Here is a 16,623-nt window from a genome sequence, read left to right on the forward strand (position 1 = left end):
CTCCTTCAGTATACATCTCATGTCAGCCGCTGCTTGTGGCCTCAGACCAAGCATGTCCATTACCCAGGCTGAGTATCTGCAACTTCCCTTTCTTCCTGAAATTTAAGAGAACTGAGACTAATTTAAGAAACCTATTTAAAGTCCTCAGTTGCCAGTTTCAGAAAACCCAACATGTAGCTGCATGCTCTAAAAATCCCCATAACATTTTAAGTGGTACATCTTTAGTCCAGATTAGAGAGTCTTTGTCAATAGTCAGGTTTTGGGCTAATTATTAGACTTATAAACTTAAAACTATTTTTCCCTTTCAAACACAAAGTATTCTGAAGCAAACCAAGTCTGAGATTTAGTTTTTTATATTTATTTTATTTTTATTGATTTTAGAGAGAAGAGAATGAGAGCGATAGGAACATCATCTGTCCCTGTCTATGCCCTGACCAGGATCAAACCAGCAACCTCTGTTCTTCAGGACAATGTTCTAACCAACCAAGACATTCAGCCAGGGCCAAACCTAAGATCTTAGAATACTATCTCTACCTGATTAGCTTCCTGAGAAAGCTGACTCCGACTTTAACTTTCAAGATGCACAGGAGTCGAGTTGCTATCCCACAGGCAGGGGAACTACCAGCTGCCCCTGACAGTGAGTGTGTTTAGCCCCCTTCCTTTTCTGGAAGGAAAGCAAGCTGAGTTGAGAACAACACTCACACCAATTTACCCCAATCCCAAGTGGGTCACAAAACATAAAAATGAATTCCTGCCATAGTCCAAGCTGGACAGGAAAACTGGCCACCAACTCCACCTGGTGGATGAGGTAGAGCTCAGGGCAATGTAGCGTCACTTCCTGGTGAGTTCCAGCACCTTTGTCACCATGGCCCCGATCCCGTCGTAGATGTGGTGGAGTGCCGTCTCGCACATAAAGGCCGGAGTTGTGACCACCTTGTTTTTCTGGTCCACGTGAGTTTCGTGCACAGAAGTTAGGGCAAAACACCAAGAAAGGGCGAGGGGGAGTTTGAGGCATAAAGGACACACCAGCCACTGCTCCCAGCTGCCCTGAGAGCAAGTGCCACAGTCCTTCTCAATGTGACCAGGGGCAGGGACATTCTTCCCAGTGGAACGTGCCGGCAGGGCCCCACGTTGTGCACCATCTGTGGCTGAACTAAACGAGAAGAGGACATGTTCCAAGAGGAAGAAAACAACTCACACCTCAGCAAAGGGCATCGGCTTCATGAAGCTGTACAGCAGTATGCCACAGGGCCCCCATGGGGTGCCCACGGACCCACGGCTCTACAGCCCTGGCTGGGTGTGCATGGTGCCGGCCCAGGACACACCACAACCCTGAAGGCAGCAGCAGCATCTCCACTTGTCAGATTGAGAGAACTGAGGGTGCTCATCTGCATGCCACTGCGACGGAAGAGCAGAGACAGTTCCACCTGGGCCCACCTCGCCACCCCGGCTCCTGCCCCAGATCATGTAGACCCTGGGAGGTGACAGAACTGGCCTCGCCCCCACCATCCTGGGCCTACACCAAACCCCAGGCCAGCCCCATCCCCACTGACCTACCATAGGTCTGCTGGCTGTTCTGTGCCAGAGAGAGAGGAAGCACAGACACTTGAAACTGACCGTCATAAAGACTCCAGGATGACAGAACCACCTTCAGCCCAGAGCCCCAGAAGGTGACATGGTCATCTCTAGGACACTATAATGTCCTGTTCCTCTGACTCAAGCTGGTCAGATCCTCCAGGTCCAGGTGCAGACCCAGGACGTGGTCCACCTGCGCCTGAGGCTCTCTCCCCACAGCACTCGTGCAATTCCTGGTTGGAGATGCTGCCTACCCAGCCACAGAAAAGGGTGACCCCATGTCACATGCCACCCCCAGACGCTGGGAAGGATATGGTCACTCCCTTCACACAGTGCTTGGCACCCAGAGCTTTGATGGCTTCTGCGGTTCCAGCATATGGCCACTTGCCGCCTTCCTCCTGCTCATGGCCCACAGTGACCTCAACGCCATGGAGCACTTTGGCCGCAAGGACAGGAGCAATGCAGCATAAGCTGAAAAGCGAAGTAGAACAGGGTCAGCTCAGGGCCGTATAGGTGGACACCAGGCCAGGGGTGCAGGGAGAAAGACGTGCAGCATGGGTGGGTGCTGGCCCTCTCCACGCAGGCCCCAGTCTGGGAGGTCGCTGGCAGGAGGCGCTGTGTACAGACCACTCTCAGGCTCAGACCATAGGCTGGTGGCAGTAGTGCTGAGGGACTCCCAGGATGGTGAATGGGTAAGTGACTGGATGTCTGTGAGATGCTGACCACCATGGGACTGTCCTCTGAAGCTTGTCACCTACTTGGATGAAGAGGTCTAACACAGCTGGTCGTGTTTGGTTCCCCAGTAACATGGCAGCAAGCAGCAGCCACAGGAGCTGGAAGTGGCCTCAGGTTTGCATCCTGCAAATTTGTCCTAGAGTGTGTGCACTGCTGCACCCCTCCCAGCCTTCTCCCACAGTGACCGAATCCAAAGACAAGCGATGCACGCACTGGCTCACTGACGTAGACAAACCATGTATGGCATTAAAACAGGACCCGAGAGGCAACCACTGGGACACTCATGGACTGGAAGTCTGATGAAATCAGGTCTGAACACAGGGTCTCCATACAGGTCTCTGAGTCCTTCCTGGTTGTAGGTATGGTAGGCCTTGCCTGCCTGTCAGAACCAAGGACCATGGGCCATGATGTGAGCAATAGCTGTGCCAATGAGCCTGGGGGTACAGAGGAGCAAGGGGACCCTGGTGCATGGCTGGTCTCATGGAGGATCCAGGCTCTGGAAGGAATGGAGGGCAGCCGAGAGTGACACAGTGGCAGGAATGGTGCTCACAGCAGCAATGAGAGTGGAAGATGAGGGAAAACTAGCTGAGTGATGACGTGAGGGCAGATGGAGGCTAGGGAAGGGGTGCTGGGAAAGGCTGGGGTCAGGGAAGGACAACTGGGGAACATCCTAGAAGCCGACAATCATCCACCCTCCTTCCTATTAAGTCTTCAAAAGAAATCAATGTGACCACATGACTACAAAGTTTTCAGAGCTGTAAGGGACCTATGAAACCCCCTCAGTCATACAAGGAAAGGGGCCAAGAGCTTTCAAGACCACACCACTCCGAGTGGCAGCTCCCTGCTGCGAGCTATAAGCCACAAGCCACAGATCCATCCCCCACCACCAGTCACCAAGGCCCCGCCTCCCTGTCAGGCCAGCTCCTGCGGCCAGCACAACGTACCCGATGGGCTTCCCGGCCTTGTGGAAGTCCTTCAGGATACGCTCCACGTCTTTGTTGACTTTGCAGTCCTTCCCGTCCACAGCAAATGTGCTCCTACAGTGAGAAGAGGCTTCCTTACAACTCAGAGCCCGTCTCTTTGCAACATCTGAGATTTGATGTGTGTTTCCATTAACTCCTCAGCTATGGAAATGATTAGCCTGTGCATGTGTGCATGTACGTGTATGTGGCTTCTCATGTAATTACATATATTGTTTTTTAAAGAGAAAGAAGCATGGAAAGCAGGAGGAAGTAGGTCGGACAGTGGAAGTGAGGTGGGAAAGCGGATACCAGAGCAAACCAATGCCGTGGCTCAGACTGCGAGCCACACCACATGGTCCTTAGAAGTCTGACTCAGAAACCAAGAGAGAGCAGGACATGCAATTGGCCTAAAACCAGTGACAGGTGCTCCACTTGACTAACAAGGGAAAAAATGAAAATTAAGTAAAACACCATCTTTTTCACCAGAGCAAAAGCAGCTGAGAAGTCTGGGATACTCTCCCTCGCAGTTGGTAACTATGCACCTGCCTGTACCATCTCTATGCAAGGCAACTGGGTGAGACCCGTCAAATTTCAAAGTCCACCCTCTTTGCCAAGAGCCATACTCTGGGCTTCCCTGTATTGTCTGTGGGTCCCACTGCTCCATCCTGGGACACCTACATGATGATGGCACAAAGGACTGATGATGGGTGGTCACTATCCTGACATGGTGATGGTTTCTAAGGGTATGTAAACACATCAAAATGTATCACTTTACACTTCAAATACATGAATATCAACTATACCTGCAAAAAACTATTAAGAGAAAACAGAGTCTGGCCTCCCATGGCACATAAAGGGTCAACCTGGAACACTGAGGTCGCTGGTTTGAAACCCTGGGCTTGCCTGGTCAAGGCACATATAGAAAGCAACTACTATGAGTTGATGCTTCCCGCTTCTCCCCCCACTTTCTCTCTCTCTCTCTTCTTGGTCTGAAAAATCATTAAATAAAATCTTTAAAAAATAAAAACAAAGAAGTAGGCATTATAAGCGTTCATCAGAGTTGGGTAATCCACACAGTGAGACCATGTGTGCAGTTAGTTATTAGACAATTAACGGACCAATAAACCACACTATGAAGTGAAAGGTACAAAGTGAGGAACAGGGAGCTTAAGAGGCTGCCCTCTGGTTAGATTTTTAACACAACCACATATGTAAATATCTCAGGAAATATACAAAAAAGTTAGTAACAGTGCCAGGGAGGGGGCTGGGGATCCCAAGTAGGAAGAACTGAATGACTTCTGTCACCCCTGAACTTGCCCACTGCCACTTGCTATTAGGAGACCACTGATGCAGGAGCTGGCTTTTGGGAAGATTGGAAAGAATGGGACCAGTGACCCTGAAGTCACAGTTCCCCGTAAGATGATATGAACTCACATCCATGCTGGCCCAGGGCACCGCACACCCTTAATACTGAGACACTGAGACACCAAGAATCCGGTGCCCCTACTCTCTGAGCTCCTAAGTCAACCAGGTATGGTGTCAGCCATGCTGGGGCAACACCCAGCATTGGTGCTGAACGTCAGAGGTGAGCTCAGCAGTTTGTGACGTTAGCTCATCCTTCCGAGAAAGGAACCCCGGTCTTGTTGGAAGTGAAAGGCCAATTGATCCAGACAGTTCTCTGCCATCTCCTACCAGGAGGCTCGTGAGAATGGTGACAGTGGAAATCATCTGAGAGGCTGATTTTTGGGACAGGGAGTGGGTGTGAGGTGGGGGCAGAGTTTCCGGCAGGGACAGAAGCCCTCTAGTAGCTGGGGAAAAAAACAGGACGATCTAGAGGAAGCAGGTGGAAGGGAGCCTCAGTCACCAGGATACAGAAGGGCCAGGAGCAGAGTCAGCCTTTAGGGCAGTGGTTCTCAACCTGTGGGTCGCGACCCCGGCGGGGGTCGAACGACCAAAACACAGGGGTCGCTTTAGGGAATCTAATAATCTCTGCCCATCACTTCTGGGAACAGGACCTCAGAGCCAGATGGCGGTCATTGTGCCTCTACAGGGGAAATGGCATCTGCCAAGTGGTCAACTGTCCAAACAGGGGGTGCAGAGGGGATAGTAAGCAGAAGAACCCTGGCTGAGGTTTGAAGCCTCGCCTGCCCATCTCCTCCCCTCCCAACAGGAGGGTCTGATTCCAATGGCAGGTGAGGGCAGGTGAGAGCAGGTGAGGGACTCAGCTCTAAAGGTCAAGATGTTCCAATAGGACTCTGGGGCAGGCAGCTGGACATGTGGGTCAGAAGGGGGAGGTTTGTGGTCCTGATGTGGTACTGGCTGAGGCAACATGAGAATGAAATTCCTGAGGAGTAGGGAAAGGGGGTGCAGGATGGAGGCAGAGATTCCACAAGGGAGCAGCTGGGGAGAATAGGGCCCAGCAAGCAGGCCCGACAGCACTCAAAGAAGTCACGGAGAGGAGGAAGTGCCTACGTGAGATGGGCTGGACAGCTGAAAAGGGAGGTATGAGCAGCACGTTTGAGGACCTGAAGGGTCAGGGCCCGGAAAGCTGATGGAAGAGCAGCACCCACTCAATCTGAGAGCAAAGAGGACAGTGGGAGAAACAAGAGGAAGTGGTGATTCCTGGAGTGCTGACCATGGTGGCAAGCGGGTGTCATCAGCAGGGGGTGGGGAACAAGAAGTTGCAGAGCCCCAGATATGGCCTAGTCAGGGGGAAGGCAAGCCTTGGGGCTAGCTGCTTGAGGTCACAGCCAAGCGTTTTTGTCAACACAGACCCCTGGGCCTGGGACAGGAACATTCTTAGAAGTAACACAGGACAATGCTTGATCCAGGACCCAATTTGCTGATCTGTTGCATTTCCATCAAACACATGTTGTCAGGTTGTCATGCATACTACACTGTATGTTCACACAGCTGTGACAGTTGTGCAGTGATCCTCTCTGTCTCACAGCAGCCCTGTGCCCTCTGCAGGGGAGACGTGCTATGACAGTGAGGCTCGTGTAGAAAGTTTCCACGGAACTCACAGAAAGAGGCAAGGAATGAGAGGAGAGAAAGAGAACCTGAAACCCAAAGGATGTTATAGTGATGACGGTAGGTTCCTATCCAGTTGCTGTGGCAATAACCCAAAGGGAAAAGCAGGAAAGGGCTCCTTCCTCTAGTCAAGAAGGTCAGTGACTAGAAGAGCCATTTTCCAGACTCCATAGCCCACAGGAGTGCAGGTGTCTGCAGGAACACGCAACAAAGACTGGTTTTGCCGTGAGAAGACCCACCTGCATCTGGTTCGTTCAGAAGGAGTCACACTCATGACAGTGGCCAGGTGCCAGGAGGACTCAGAAAGGAACAGGGAGAGGAAAATTTGAGTCTTGCCAAAATGTGATCTAAGCTCCATCCCACAGTGGTTCCCCATTAGAGCAGCTACTTGTATTGTCTGGACCCTGAGACCCCAACAGTGGCTCACGTCACCACCTGGTCTTCATCTACGGCTCAAGGTGAAAAACACAAGGCTCTGAGCTCAAACACTCACAGGTTTTTGGCGGCGCCAAAGCCACCAGGGAAGATGGCGGCATCATGGTTGGCTGCATTTAGCTGGGCAAGGTCGGTGATCTTGCCACGGGCGATCCTTGCCGACTCAGTCAAAACATTCCTAGGAAAGAACACAAAAAGAGGCTAAGAAAAGGTTCAGTGCAGATGTGAGAAGGGCAGGAAGAAGTCCACAAGATAAGAGGCTATGTTTTCTCGGTCCCAGGGAGTAGCATTCACACATGAACTTCATGTCAATACTACCTAGAAAAGGCAATAGAGCTACAGTAATGTTAAGTCTACCCTCTAAAAGTCTCCCAGAACTCTTCAGATTGGCACTTCAGAACCCACCCGAATCATCTGGGGCCTTCTGCATTAGTCAGGGGCCACCAGAAAGACAGACCGCCAAGTGTCTGAAGCAGATAGCATTTATGTGAGGAACTGAAGGGCAGGATGGTGGTGGGTAAGTTAGGACGCTACTGGGCTGGGTGAATCCAGCAACCACAGTGGGAGTTACTGCTACCCTAGGCCAGGGTCCCTGGCAGAAAATACAGGGGTCCTGATTTAAGACCACCGCCTCCAACAGGCAGACCTGTGGTTTCTTTCCTTTGCCCATCTCCCACTGTCTGAACCCAACTGAAAGGTGTCTGGGAACCACAGCCTCCAGGTGCCATTGCCCTGTGCTCCTGCCAGGACAGGAAGCAAGAGGCAGATCGCAGAGGAGCCCACAGGGTCTCAGGAATAGAAACACTGCTGGGAGCTACTCAAAGACATATGGAGCCCAGACAGGTGAGTGAGGGGACAACCAAATCAAGGTGCACACCTTTGGTCAGAACAAAGTATGGAGCTCACTCAGCAGGACTTTGTTTTGATGAAGACTGGAAGGTAACACTCTAAGGCTGGCAGCATCAGTACAGACCGGCCTGGGGACGAGGGCACTGAAGGAAGAATTTTCATGTGAACAGATTTGGCCCTGGCTGGGGTGAAAAGCTAGTGTGCAGCTCTGGCCTGCCCCTGTTCACAGTTGAGGACTAGAAGGGTAAAATTCACACCTGGTTTCGCTCTCAGAAGGCTGCCCCTTGGTGTGGTCAATCACGTGCATTTGAGGGACATTAGGAGCAAAGATCTGGACCTCAGCCCCGCCACGGCTCAGGTGCATCAGCACTCTGCAAGAAGGAAATCACACCAGGTTATGAGACAGGCCCAGCCCAGCTTCACCCATTAAGTGTTTTTAAAAACAGAGTTTTAGTTATTTAACCAGGTATAAATTCCTGTGTAGTTAATATCTCACTTGCTTTGCAAAAAGCTGTGGTTGGCTTGCTAAAGACCCAAACACCCACAATTTAAATTCACTATCACTGCACTAGCCTGCACAGACCAGCTAGTCTCCATACTCCCTTCACAAACTGGAATGCAAGGGGCTGGTGTCACAGTCTAGACATTTGGGTTGACAGGCTGCTGCAGGGTGTCTTCCTCCCATAGGCCAATCAATCAGCTCAAAGGTTTGAGGGCAGCTTTGGGTCATGATATAAGTTCAATTCCTGGTGTCCCCCAACTTTGCTGTCATGGAGGTGGGAGACAGAGACATGTAAGTCTCCCAAAGGACTACTTTGTGCGAGGCAAGTGATAATGCACTAGTCAGTCCCAGACTCGCTGATGTCACTGTCTCCCTTTCAGAAGAGGTACAGATGCATTACCCAGTGAAGCTAGGGCTGCCCTGGTACTCACTCAGGCTCTGTTGCTCGTCAAGTCCTGGGCACCCCACGTACAACTCCTTGCCCATGTTGGGAGATTTCGAGCTGTTCCAGGTTACTCCTTGCATCTTCCACTCTTGATTTCCCCACCCCCCATCAGGAAACTCTCCTGGCCCTCTGCCACCCACCAGCTCCACACACTCGAAAGTTTACTCCTTGTCTGGTGTCAAGGCTGGAGGGACTTTGAGGCCACACACGGCCCCAGGCTCTTCTGGGTGCCTGTGAGGACCTGTCCTTGAGAGGGGAGGGTCAACGACCTCCTGGAACTCACTCTTTAACTTGACAGCCCCTCCTTGGCCTTGCTCACAGGAACCTTTTATAACAAGATAAAAAACCAGTACAAAGTACTCAGCAACAACTGATGGATTACATTAGTGACAGGAAGTCTACAGCCAAGGGTGCTGCTGGGACAGAAACCAGGATTGTGCAAGAGTCCCAAAACTCACCCACATGATCTCAATATTTGTAACACGTGGGTGTTCAAAACACCAGAAGGGAGAAGTGCTTATTCTGGTGACTGATGATGCTTACTTATGATACTTAGGCTTATTTTGTGTCTTTTTTGTATTTTACAGACATAATGTAAAAGTTTCCCTTTGTGACTCCCTGTGTCTTGTCAGTCACTTTCTACCGTTTCTCCAAACGGTTGAGGGGAAGGCAACCCCCTTCCCCAGGGAAGTCGTCCCGAGGGGCTTACGCTGAAGCCTCGTGGAGCTCCGTCCCGTCGTAGACTCCGCACCCAGACAGCACCTGCAGGAGGGGCGCAAGTCACCGGGAGTCCACCTGGTGGGGGTGGCTGACCTCGAGCGGAGGGAGGGTGGGGTGTTCCAGCCAGCGTACGGGGTGGGTGGCGCCCGACCTCCGGCAGCCCTGTCCCATGTCCCCGCAGGCGTGCACTCACCAGCGCGACCCTGGCCCCGGGCCGCGGCGCGGAGCCATGGAAGGCCGCGCGCGAAGAGGGCGCTGGTCTACTGGGTAGCAGCGGCCACAGACCGGAGAGTGGCGCGAATGTAGAGGCCGCTGCCAGCCGGGGGGCCACCAAAGCCCTGACAGCCGCCATAGTTGCTCGAAGACAGCGGGGTCGGAGGGTCACAGGCCGGGAGCAGCCCCGCACCAAACGAGCCAGGCCGCGCCTGCGCAGTCGCCCTGTCCCGCTCTGCTGGAGCGCCAGTGGGTGGGGCCGCACCTGCGCAGTAGCCGGGCGGTGCTGCCGTCAGCCCGCCTGGACCTAGTGGTTCCATCCCTCAATCGCGCAGCCAGCGGGGAAGCTCGGCCCTTGGCCTCGCTGGTCTCCTCCAGCCCCGCCTCGCGCTCTGTCCCGCCGCACGCTCCCGGTTCTGTCGGGTTCAGGGCCGTGCCAGGAGTATATCCCCAGGACCGCGCAGGACTGGATCACTGCGCTGAAATAGTCTTAGTGTCGTCTCATTCCTAAAAGCGATTCCCGAACAGCGGAGAGCCAGAGTTCAGACGTCTGAGGCTCCCCGGTGTCCATTCTGGGTTTGCGTGGGGATCCAGATGAAGTCCTCCGGTCGCCCTCTGGACATGCCGCTCCTTCTGTTTCCGCCCACGTAGGTCTTTCCCTGTGCGTATCCCTGACACTGCCTGTTCTCCTGTCTGGTGTATACTGCAGGCCACCCTAGACTGCACTCCACTCGGACAGCCCCGGGGGGTGGCGCCTTCTTTCATCAGAAATCCATGAGGTCTATGTTAGATTCAGGGAGTACTGACATGCTGGGGCTGCCAAGAGTGTACAAGGTCCCTGTGACGCTGAGAACAAAGAGTTCAGCAACATCCTGCATTGAGTCAGAGACCCTTATCAGAAGTTTATGTTTGAAATTCTCCACTGAGTAATACCCCCCCCCCTGTAACTGTGCACGACCTCCCTAGCCAATGACTAACAGCCACATCAGCTTCTGTATGAACCGCTTGCTTGCTACGCTATAAAAACCCCTAGACTGTAGGCGCTCGGTGTGACTCTGGTGACTGCCACCTGAGCTCACCCCTGCGCAGGTTTTTTTTTTTTTCTCTTTCTTTTTCTTTTTCTCTTGGCCATAAAACTTTGTCTGAAACTCTCCAAACGTCTCCAGTGTTTGTTTTACCGGGCGAGTGCAACATTTGTGGGGGCTCGTCCCGGGATTCCCATTACGGGAATTTTGGCTGGGGACAGGCGGAACAGCTCGAGCTGGTGAGTATTTTGTTGTGGAATTCCTTGTTTCTGTAATCTGGCTTTGGAGCATTTGCAGTCTGTGGTGGCAGACAGGACGCTGTCAGTGACCCGCCCAGACACTCGGGCCAAGGGCAGGACGCTGCCGGCCGGCCGAGGTTTCTGTTTCTGTCTGTAATCGATCGATCGTTTTGAAGTAGTGAGCTCACTCGTGCCGCGCCGCACTGTCTGGTTGTTTGTTTAGCCTGAATGACTGTGTGGGAAATTTTGTGTATTGCCCTCCTGGGATTTGCTGCACTGTTGTGTTTGGTGTTAATTTGTTTGCCAGTACAGTGTGATCAATGTTCATCTATCTGGATCACCCTGCTTATAGGGTGGGGAATCCTGTGTGTTGTCTTTGTAGGACTAGAAGCATACCTGGCTAAGAAGAACAAGTACCGCGAGATGGGACAGCAAGAATCTACACTTAAATCCCCTCTTGATTGCATTTTAAGTAACTTCTCTGATTTCAGAAGAGAGCTCAGGGTTATGGGGGACCTCCACCTGATCGAGAAACTCTCCGGACCTTAAGCCAAGTGGAGTGGCCATCTCTTAAGGTTGGATGGCCATCTGAAGGAACCTTTGATCTGCCCATAATTTTGCAGTAAGAGCCATTATATATCAGGTGCCTCATCCAGATCAATATGTGTATATAGATATTTGGATAGATACAGCTACAGACAAACCTGGGTACATTAAGAGGTGCATAAAAGCTAATCAAAAGGTTAAGAGAGCTATTTGTGTGAGCGCAGCAGACATTAAGCCTCGCCCTCCCTCCGCTCCACCTGCACCTGAAAAAGAGCCTCCCAAATCGTATCCGGTCCTTCCTGACGTTACTGAGGATATAGTAGACCCTGTAAATTATCCTCCTCCTTATCAGAAGCCCAGGGAGCCGGATTCAACTGTGCCCGAGAATGTCCAGAGTCTTCCCCACACTCGGGGGGGAACCCCTTATGCTCAACCTCCCTTTGCTGGAAGTGCCCCAATGTTACCTCTTAGGGAGGTGCTGCCCCCACTAGATGAAGGACCACACGCACCGTCCCGAATGATTTATATTCCTTTCTCTACTAGTGACCTTTATAATTGGAAACAGCAGACCCCGTCGTTTTCAGAGAAACCCCAGGGGTTAATTTCTTTGCTTGAGACTGTTTTCAGGACCCATCAACCAACTTGGGATGATTGTCAGCAGCTTTTGCACACTGTTCACAACGGAAGAAAGAACCCGCATCGGCCAAGAAGCTGAAAAAGTATTTAAGGAAGATGGGGGCACTGAAAGGGAACTAGAGAGGACGCTCCCCAGGAGCCCCCCCAGTTGGGATCCAAACAATATCAGGGTTAGGGAATCGCTTACCCAATATCGCCGGGCTCTATTAAGGGGAATAAAGGCAGCTGCTAAGAAACCAACCAACTTTAGTAAGGTAGGTGAGGTAATTCAGGGTAGGGATGAGTCCCCTGCTGCATATTTAGAGCGGCTAATGGAGGCCTACCGGGTTTATACCCCTATTGATCCTGAGGCAGAGGAAAATCGGAGGCTAATAAACATAGCCTTCGTCACTCAGGCAACCCCAGACATTAGAAAGAAGCTCCAGAAAATAGAAGGATTTGAGGGAAAGAATAGGAGTGAACTATTAGAAAACATAGAGAGTCTAGCGTACTATCACCAGCACCCACCTGCAGGCAGGTGGCACAGTCAGTATGCAGCCCAGTATAGCAGCAGAGGTAGAGAAAGAAAAGGCAGCCAGGCTGCAGCTGGCTGCAGGAGAAGTGGCAGGCTCCCCTCACAGTTTCAGGCACTTGGCCCTCCCCCTTGGGCACCAGCTCAAGGGCTGAGCCACTGCTTAGTCAGGCAAAAGATAACAGTACAGTAAGCTAGAGGTTATCATCACTTTGCTACAGCCCCTGCCCTCCTCTGCTTTGGCTCCGGGGAATCCCCGCCTCCTATCTGGAGCTAGATCCGAGGAGAAGATTTAGGGAATACGGCCCCTTCTAAACCCACTGCTTTAGCCATAATAGAATTGTATAGTCTGTCAAATACAAAGACTTCCTTTTTGTACTAAGGATCTGTTGTTGTAAAAAACATTTTCTATGTTAGAAATGTATATGTTATTTCAACAGTCTTTTGTCAATTCTCCTTTTCATTTGCTATTTCATAGCCTGTGATGTTAAAATTTTAGTTTAAATATTAGGGGATATATAATAATTCAGTAATTGTTAATTGTTCAAAGTTAGGTCACAAAACCCAGAGTAATAAATATTACTATTGATTGGCTTAATAGAAGAATTCTTAACATAATAGGTAGAAAGGAGAACTCTAGAGATTCCCAATTTTGTTCTCTTAGTCAAGCCCCTCAGTGAGATCTTCTGAGCATGGCTTTTAAGGTCTATAATGACCAAGGAAGTAACAGAAACGGCAAATAAGGCCCAAAGGAAGTCAGGAAATACCAACTTTTGGCTCCAGTGCCCTAAGGGGCTTGCTTCATAGCATTTCATCAAGGCCCTGCTCCAGAGTGGAAAGAAAGGTCATTGAACTGAAGCCTGCCAGGCTTCCGGGCCCCACCGGTTGACACGTCTGTGCTGTGGAAAGAGGGACATGAGAAGGTAAGCTGCCCCCTTGCTCCATGGAGGGAGGGTTCAGTCTCTTCTAGCCCTGCTCCAGCTACCTGTGACCTGACCTTGCCCAGCGTGCTGGGAATTGCCACTGAAGGCCTAAGGACATCGTTCACGAGCCTAAGGTATTTCTTCCAAGTAGCAGATAAGCTAATAACTCAAGGGCCATCTACTATGCCTTGCTTGAATATTTAAGTTTTATTTATCCCTCAAAGATCTCTACTGTGGGTATTGACAGTCTGGTTTTATTTAATGTTTAGTGTCTCCTTTATTTCTCTTATCTCAATGCCCCATGCCTATTATAGGCTGGGACCTGCTGCTAATTCCAGCTAGAAGCAGTGGTCAGTAGGACTTAAACTCTAACTGCAAAGTGTAGAAATGTAACACCCTTTCCCTAAGTACTTACAGGTTTTATAGGTTACTCAGCAAACTGTTCAAAGACTGTCCAAGAGGCACTTCTAGCAGTACACCACCCAAGGACTGACTCCCACGTAGACGGGTCCAGACACCATGAACCTGACCACTCCCACTACTGCCAAGGTAGAAGGCATACCCGCCTGGGTCCACGGCAGCCAGATGAAGCTTGCAGTCCCAGCAGAGACACCTTTGTGGACAGCGAAGACTGACCCCGCCAACCCTTGTAAGCTGACCCTGAGAAGGACCGCATGCCCTGCTTCAGCCACAAACCAGAAGTTAACTGGTCCACCCATGGAGACCTTGGGGAGGGAGGGAAACTAAGGTAAAGGAAAGCCAAGTAAGTCATCTTAAGGTTTGATGCATGCACTGCTATGAGTCATACAGAAAGGGGTGTAGGTCCCTTGGCTGAGAGAGAAGCTATAAGGTAAATGAAAATTATGTATGTGCTCATAGCTACCACTATAGAATCTGTGAATATTGGTCATATGTCCAATAGGCTACTTATGAAAAAGACACCTCCAAAAGCAATCTTTAAAAGAGGATTACTTAGTACTAACTTAGTCTTTGCTGAAGGTTAAGGTTTTTAAAAATCAAGAGTTTTGACTAGAAAGGAATTGTATGGTTTTGATAATAGAAGGTATAAGGTGTAGAGGGACTTTTGAAAAGAAAAGAAAAAGCAAGTTGTTATGAAGGCCAGTTATTCCTGGATAAGAAAGTGCATAAAAGTTGAAAGTTTGTGTAAGTTGCAGAAGGTTAGTGTAAGTTGCAGAAGGTTTGTGCAAGTTGTAAGAAGTTAGTACAGAGAAGAAAAATGCAAGGCAGAAAGAAATTAGTCTGTAAAGCTTGTAGTACTAAGGGCACACTATCAGCGTGCCAGCACATACTAGGGAGGACCCCTGACCTAATTAGCTTATAGCTACAGCTAAAGTAGAAAATTCTCATGAGCCCCAGCCTTATACCATTCTCCCCACTGATGAAGAATCAAGGATTTGATTTATGCCCAAAAGAGATGGGGGAATGTTAGATTCAGGGAGTACTGACATGCTGAGGCTGCCAAGAGTGTACAAGGTCCCTGTGATGCTGAGAACAAAGAGTTCAGCAACATCCTGCATTGAGTCAGAGACCCTTATCAGAAGTTTATGTTTGAAATTCTCCACTGAGTAATACCCCCCCCCCCCCCGTAACTGCGCACAACCTCCCTAGCCAATGACTAACAGCCACATCAGCTTCTGTATGAACCGCTTGCTTGCTACGCTATAAAAACCCCTAGACTGTAGGCGCTCGGTGTGACTCTGGTGACTGCCACCTGAGCTCACCCCTGCGCAGGTTTTTTTTTTTTTTTTTTTTTTCTTTTTCTCTTGGCCATAAAACTTTGTCTGAAACTCTCCAAACGTCTCCAGTGTTTGTTTTACCCGGCGAGTGCAACAGTCTGTTACCTTCCTGCCCTTGATACACAGTGTACGTCCTTACCACTAATCATTGCACAATGGGGACATTCTCATTCCTTCAGGTACCAGCTGTAACTCGAACGTTAAGAAAAACCCTGGTTATCTAGTTGTTTCACATACAAATGCCTGGGTATATGCTTTATTCTTTCCCTTGATTTAATAAGTTTCAAACCAACATAAGTTTAAGAAAAAGTTGAATGGCCAAAGTTGGAGGTCCCAGGTAAGTAACAGGCTGAAACTGTGACACAACCCAGGGCTGCTGCTCCTGGACCCCACAGGCTGAACTCCAACTTTTATTCGTTTCTTCCCTGTGTGTGTGTGTGTGTGGGGGGGTCTGCTCAGCTGCACCTCACTGTGCACATGTGAAGCTTACTGAAAAAGCTCACTCAGGTGGAGGGCATACTCTGCCTCTTTATCCAGTCTACTTATGATGTGTAGGAACGAACACCCAGTTACACAGGGCCTGAGCTCTGCCAGCCAGAGCACCAGCACTGTGGCTGAGCAGACTCAGGTCCAGAGCCCAAAAGCAGGCACCAGGCCCGCAGTGGAGGATTTTCCTGTTGGACAGTGGTGGTGGCAGCAGATACTGTGGTGCACCATGTGTCACATATACTACCCCCCACCTGGCCCATTAGGCCTTACATCAGCCTAGGGCAGGGGTCCCCAAACTTTTTACACAGGGGGCCAGTTCACTGTCCCTCAGACTGTTGGAGGGCCGGACTATAAAAAAAACTATGAACAAATCCCGATGCACACTGCACATATCTTATTTTAAAGTAAAAAAAAACCAAAACGGGAACAAATACAATATTTAAAATAAAGAACAAGTAAATTTAAATCAACAAACTGACCAGTATTTCAATGGGAACTATGGGCCTGCTTTTGGCTAATGAGATGGTCAATGTCCAGTTCCATATTTGTCACTGCTAGCCGTAACAAGTGATATGACACGCTTCTGGAGCTGTGATGTGTGCGTCCTGCGTCACCGGAAGTAGTACTGTATATGAGCAACGCCGCGCTTTGCGGCGCCGCCACATACAGTACTCCAGGAGCACAGGATGCTCCTCTCACTGACCACCAATGAAAGAGGTGTCCCTTCTGGAAGTGTGGCGGGGGCCGGATAAATGGCCTCAGGGGGCCACATGTGGCCCGCGGGCCGTAGTTTGGGGACCCCTGCCCTAGGGAGATGGGCAGGTATCCACTTTGAGGAGCACAGGACAGCTGGGCTGTCCAGTGACTTGTGGGCCACACCTCTGACAAGGGACAGGCTGGGGCTCACAGACACCATTCCTGCAAACTCTCAGGGAAGCACTGCACCTGAGGCTGTTGCTACTGAGCCAGGGTGGCCAGGAACCTGGCTGTGGTGAAGCTGGTCCAAGCTACTCTCAGTAACCCTTCGTAAG

The 16,623-nt window shown here is 50.6% G+C and overlaps 1 protein-coding gene across 1 annotated transcript; it reads right to left on the reverse strand.

Moving 5' to 3' along the window:
• Positions 1-337: 337 nt before the first annotated feature.
• On the reverse strand, positions 338-9,714 carry GATD3 (glutamine amidotransferase class 1 domain containing 3). The gene is made up of 7 exons (XM_066370053.1): positions 9,447-9,714; positions 9,243-9,295; positions 7,844-7,957; positions 6,796-6,915; positions 3,255-3,347; positions 1,890-2,046; positions 338-960 (listed from the first exon to the last, which is right to left on the reverse strand). The coding sequence occupies exons 1-7, from the start codon at positions 9,603-9,605 to the stop codon at positions 832-834; spliced, it is 825 nt and encodes a 274-aa protein (XP_066226150.1). The 5' UTR covers positions 9,606-9,714; the 3' UTR covers positions 338-831.
• Between the last annotated feature and the right edge of the window lie 6,909 nt (positions 9,715-16,623).

The sequence above is a fragment of the Saccopteryx leptura genome, chromosome 2 (genome assembly GCF_036850995.1).
Source record: "Saccopteryx leptura isolate mSacLep1 chromosome 2, mSacLep1_pri_phased_curated, whole genome shotgun sequence".
NCBI classification, from domain to species: Eukaryota; Metazoa; Chordata; class Mammalia; order Chiroptera; family Emballonuridae; genus Saccopteryx; species Saccopteryx leptura.

Bases quoted from the DNA above. Each gene is read 5' to 3' on its own strand.
- GATD3 (XM_066370053.1), bottom strand. From the start codon at position 9,605: ATGGCGGCTGTCAGGGCTTTGGTGGCCCCCCGGCTGGCAGCGGCCTCT. The intron at 2,047-3,254 runs GTACGTTGTGCT...TTCGCTTTTCAG, and splicing joins AAGGCCGGGAAGCCCATCGG to CTTATGCTGCATTGCTCCTG. The intron at 961-1,889 runs ATATCCTTCCCA...ACTTCTGTGCAC, and splicing joins ACTGTGTGAAGGGAGTGACC to GAAACTCACGTGGACCAGAA.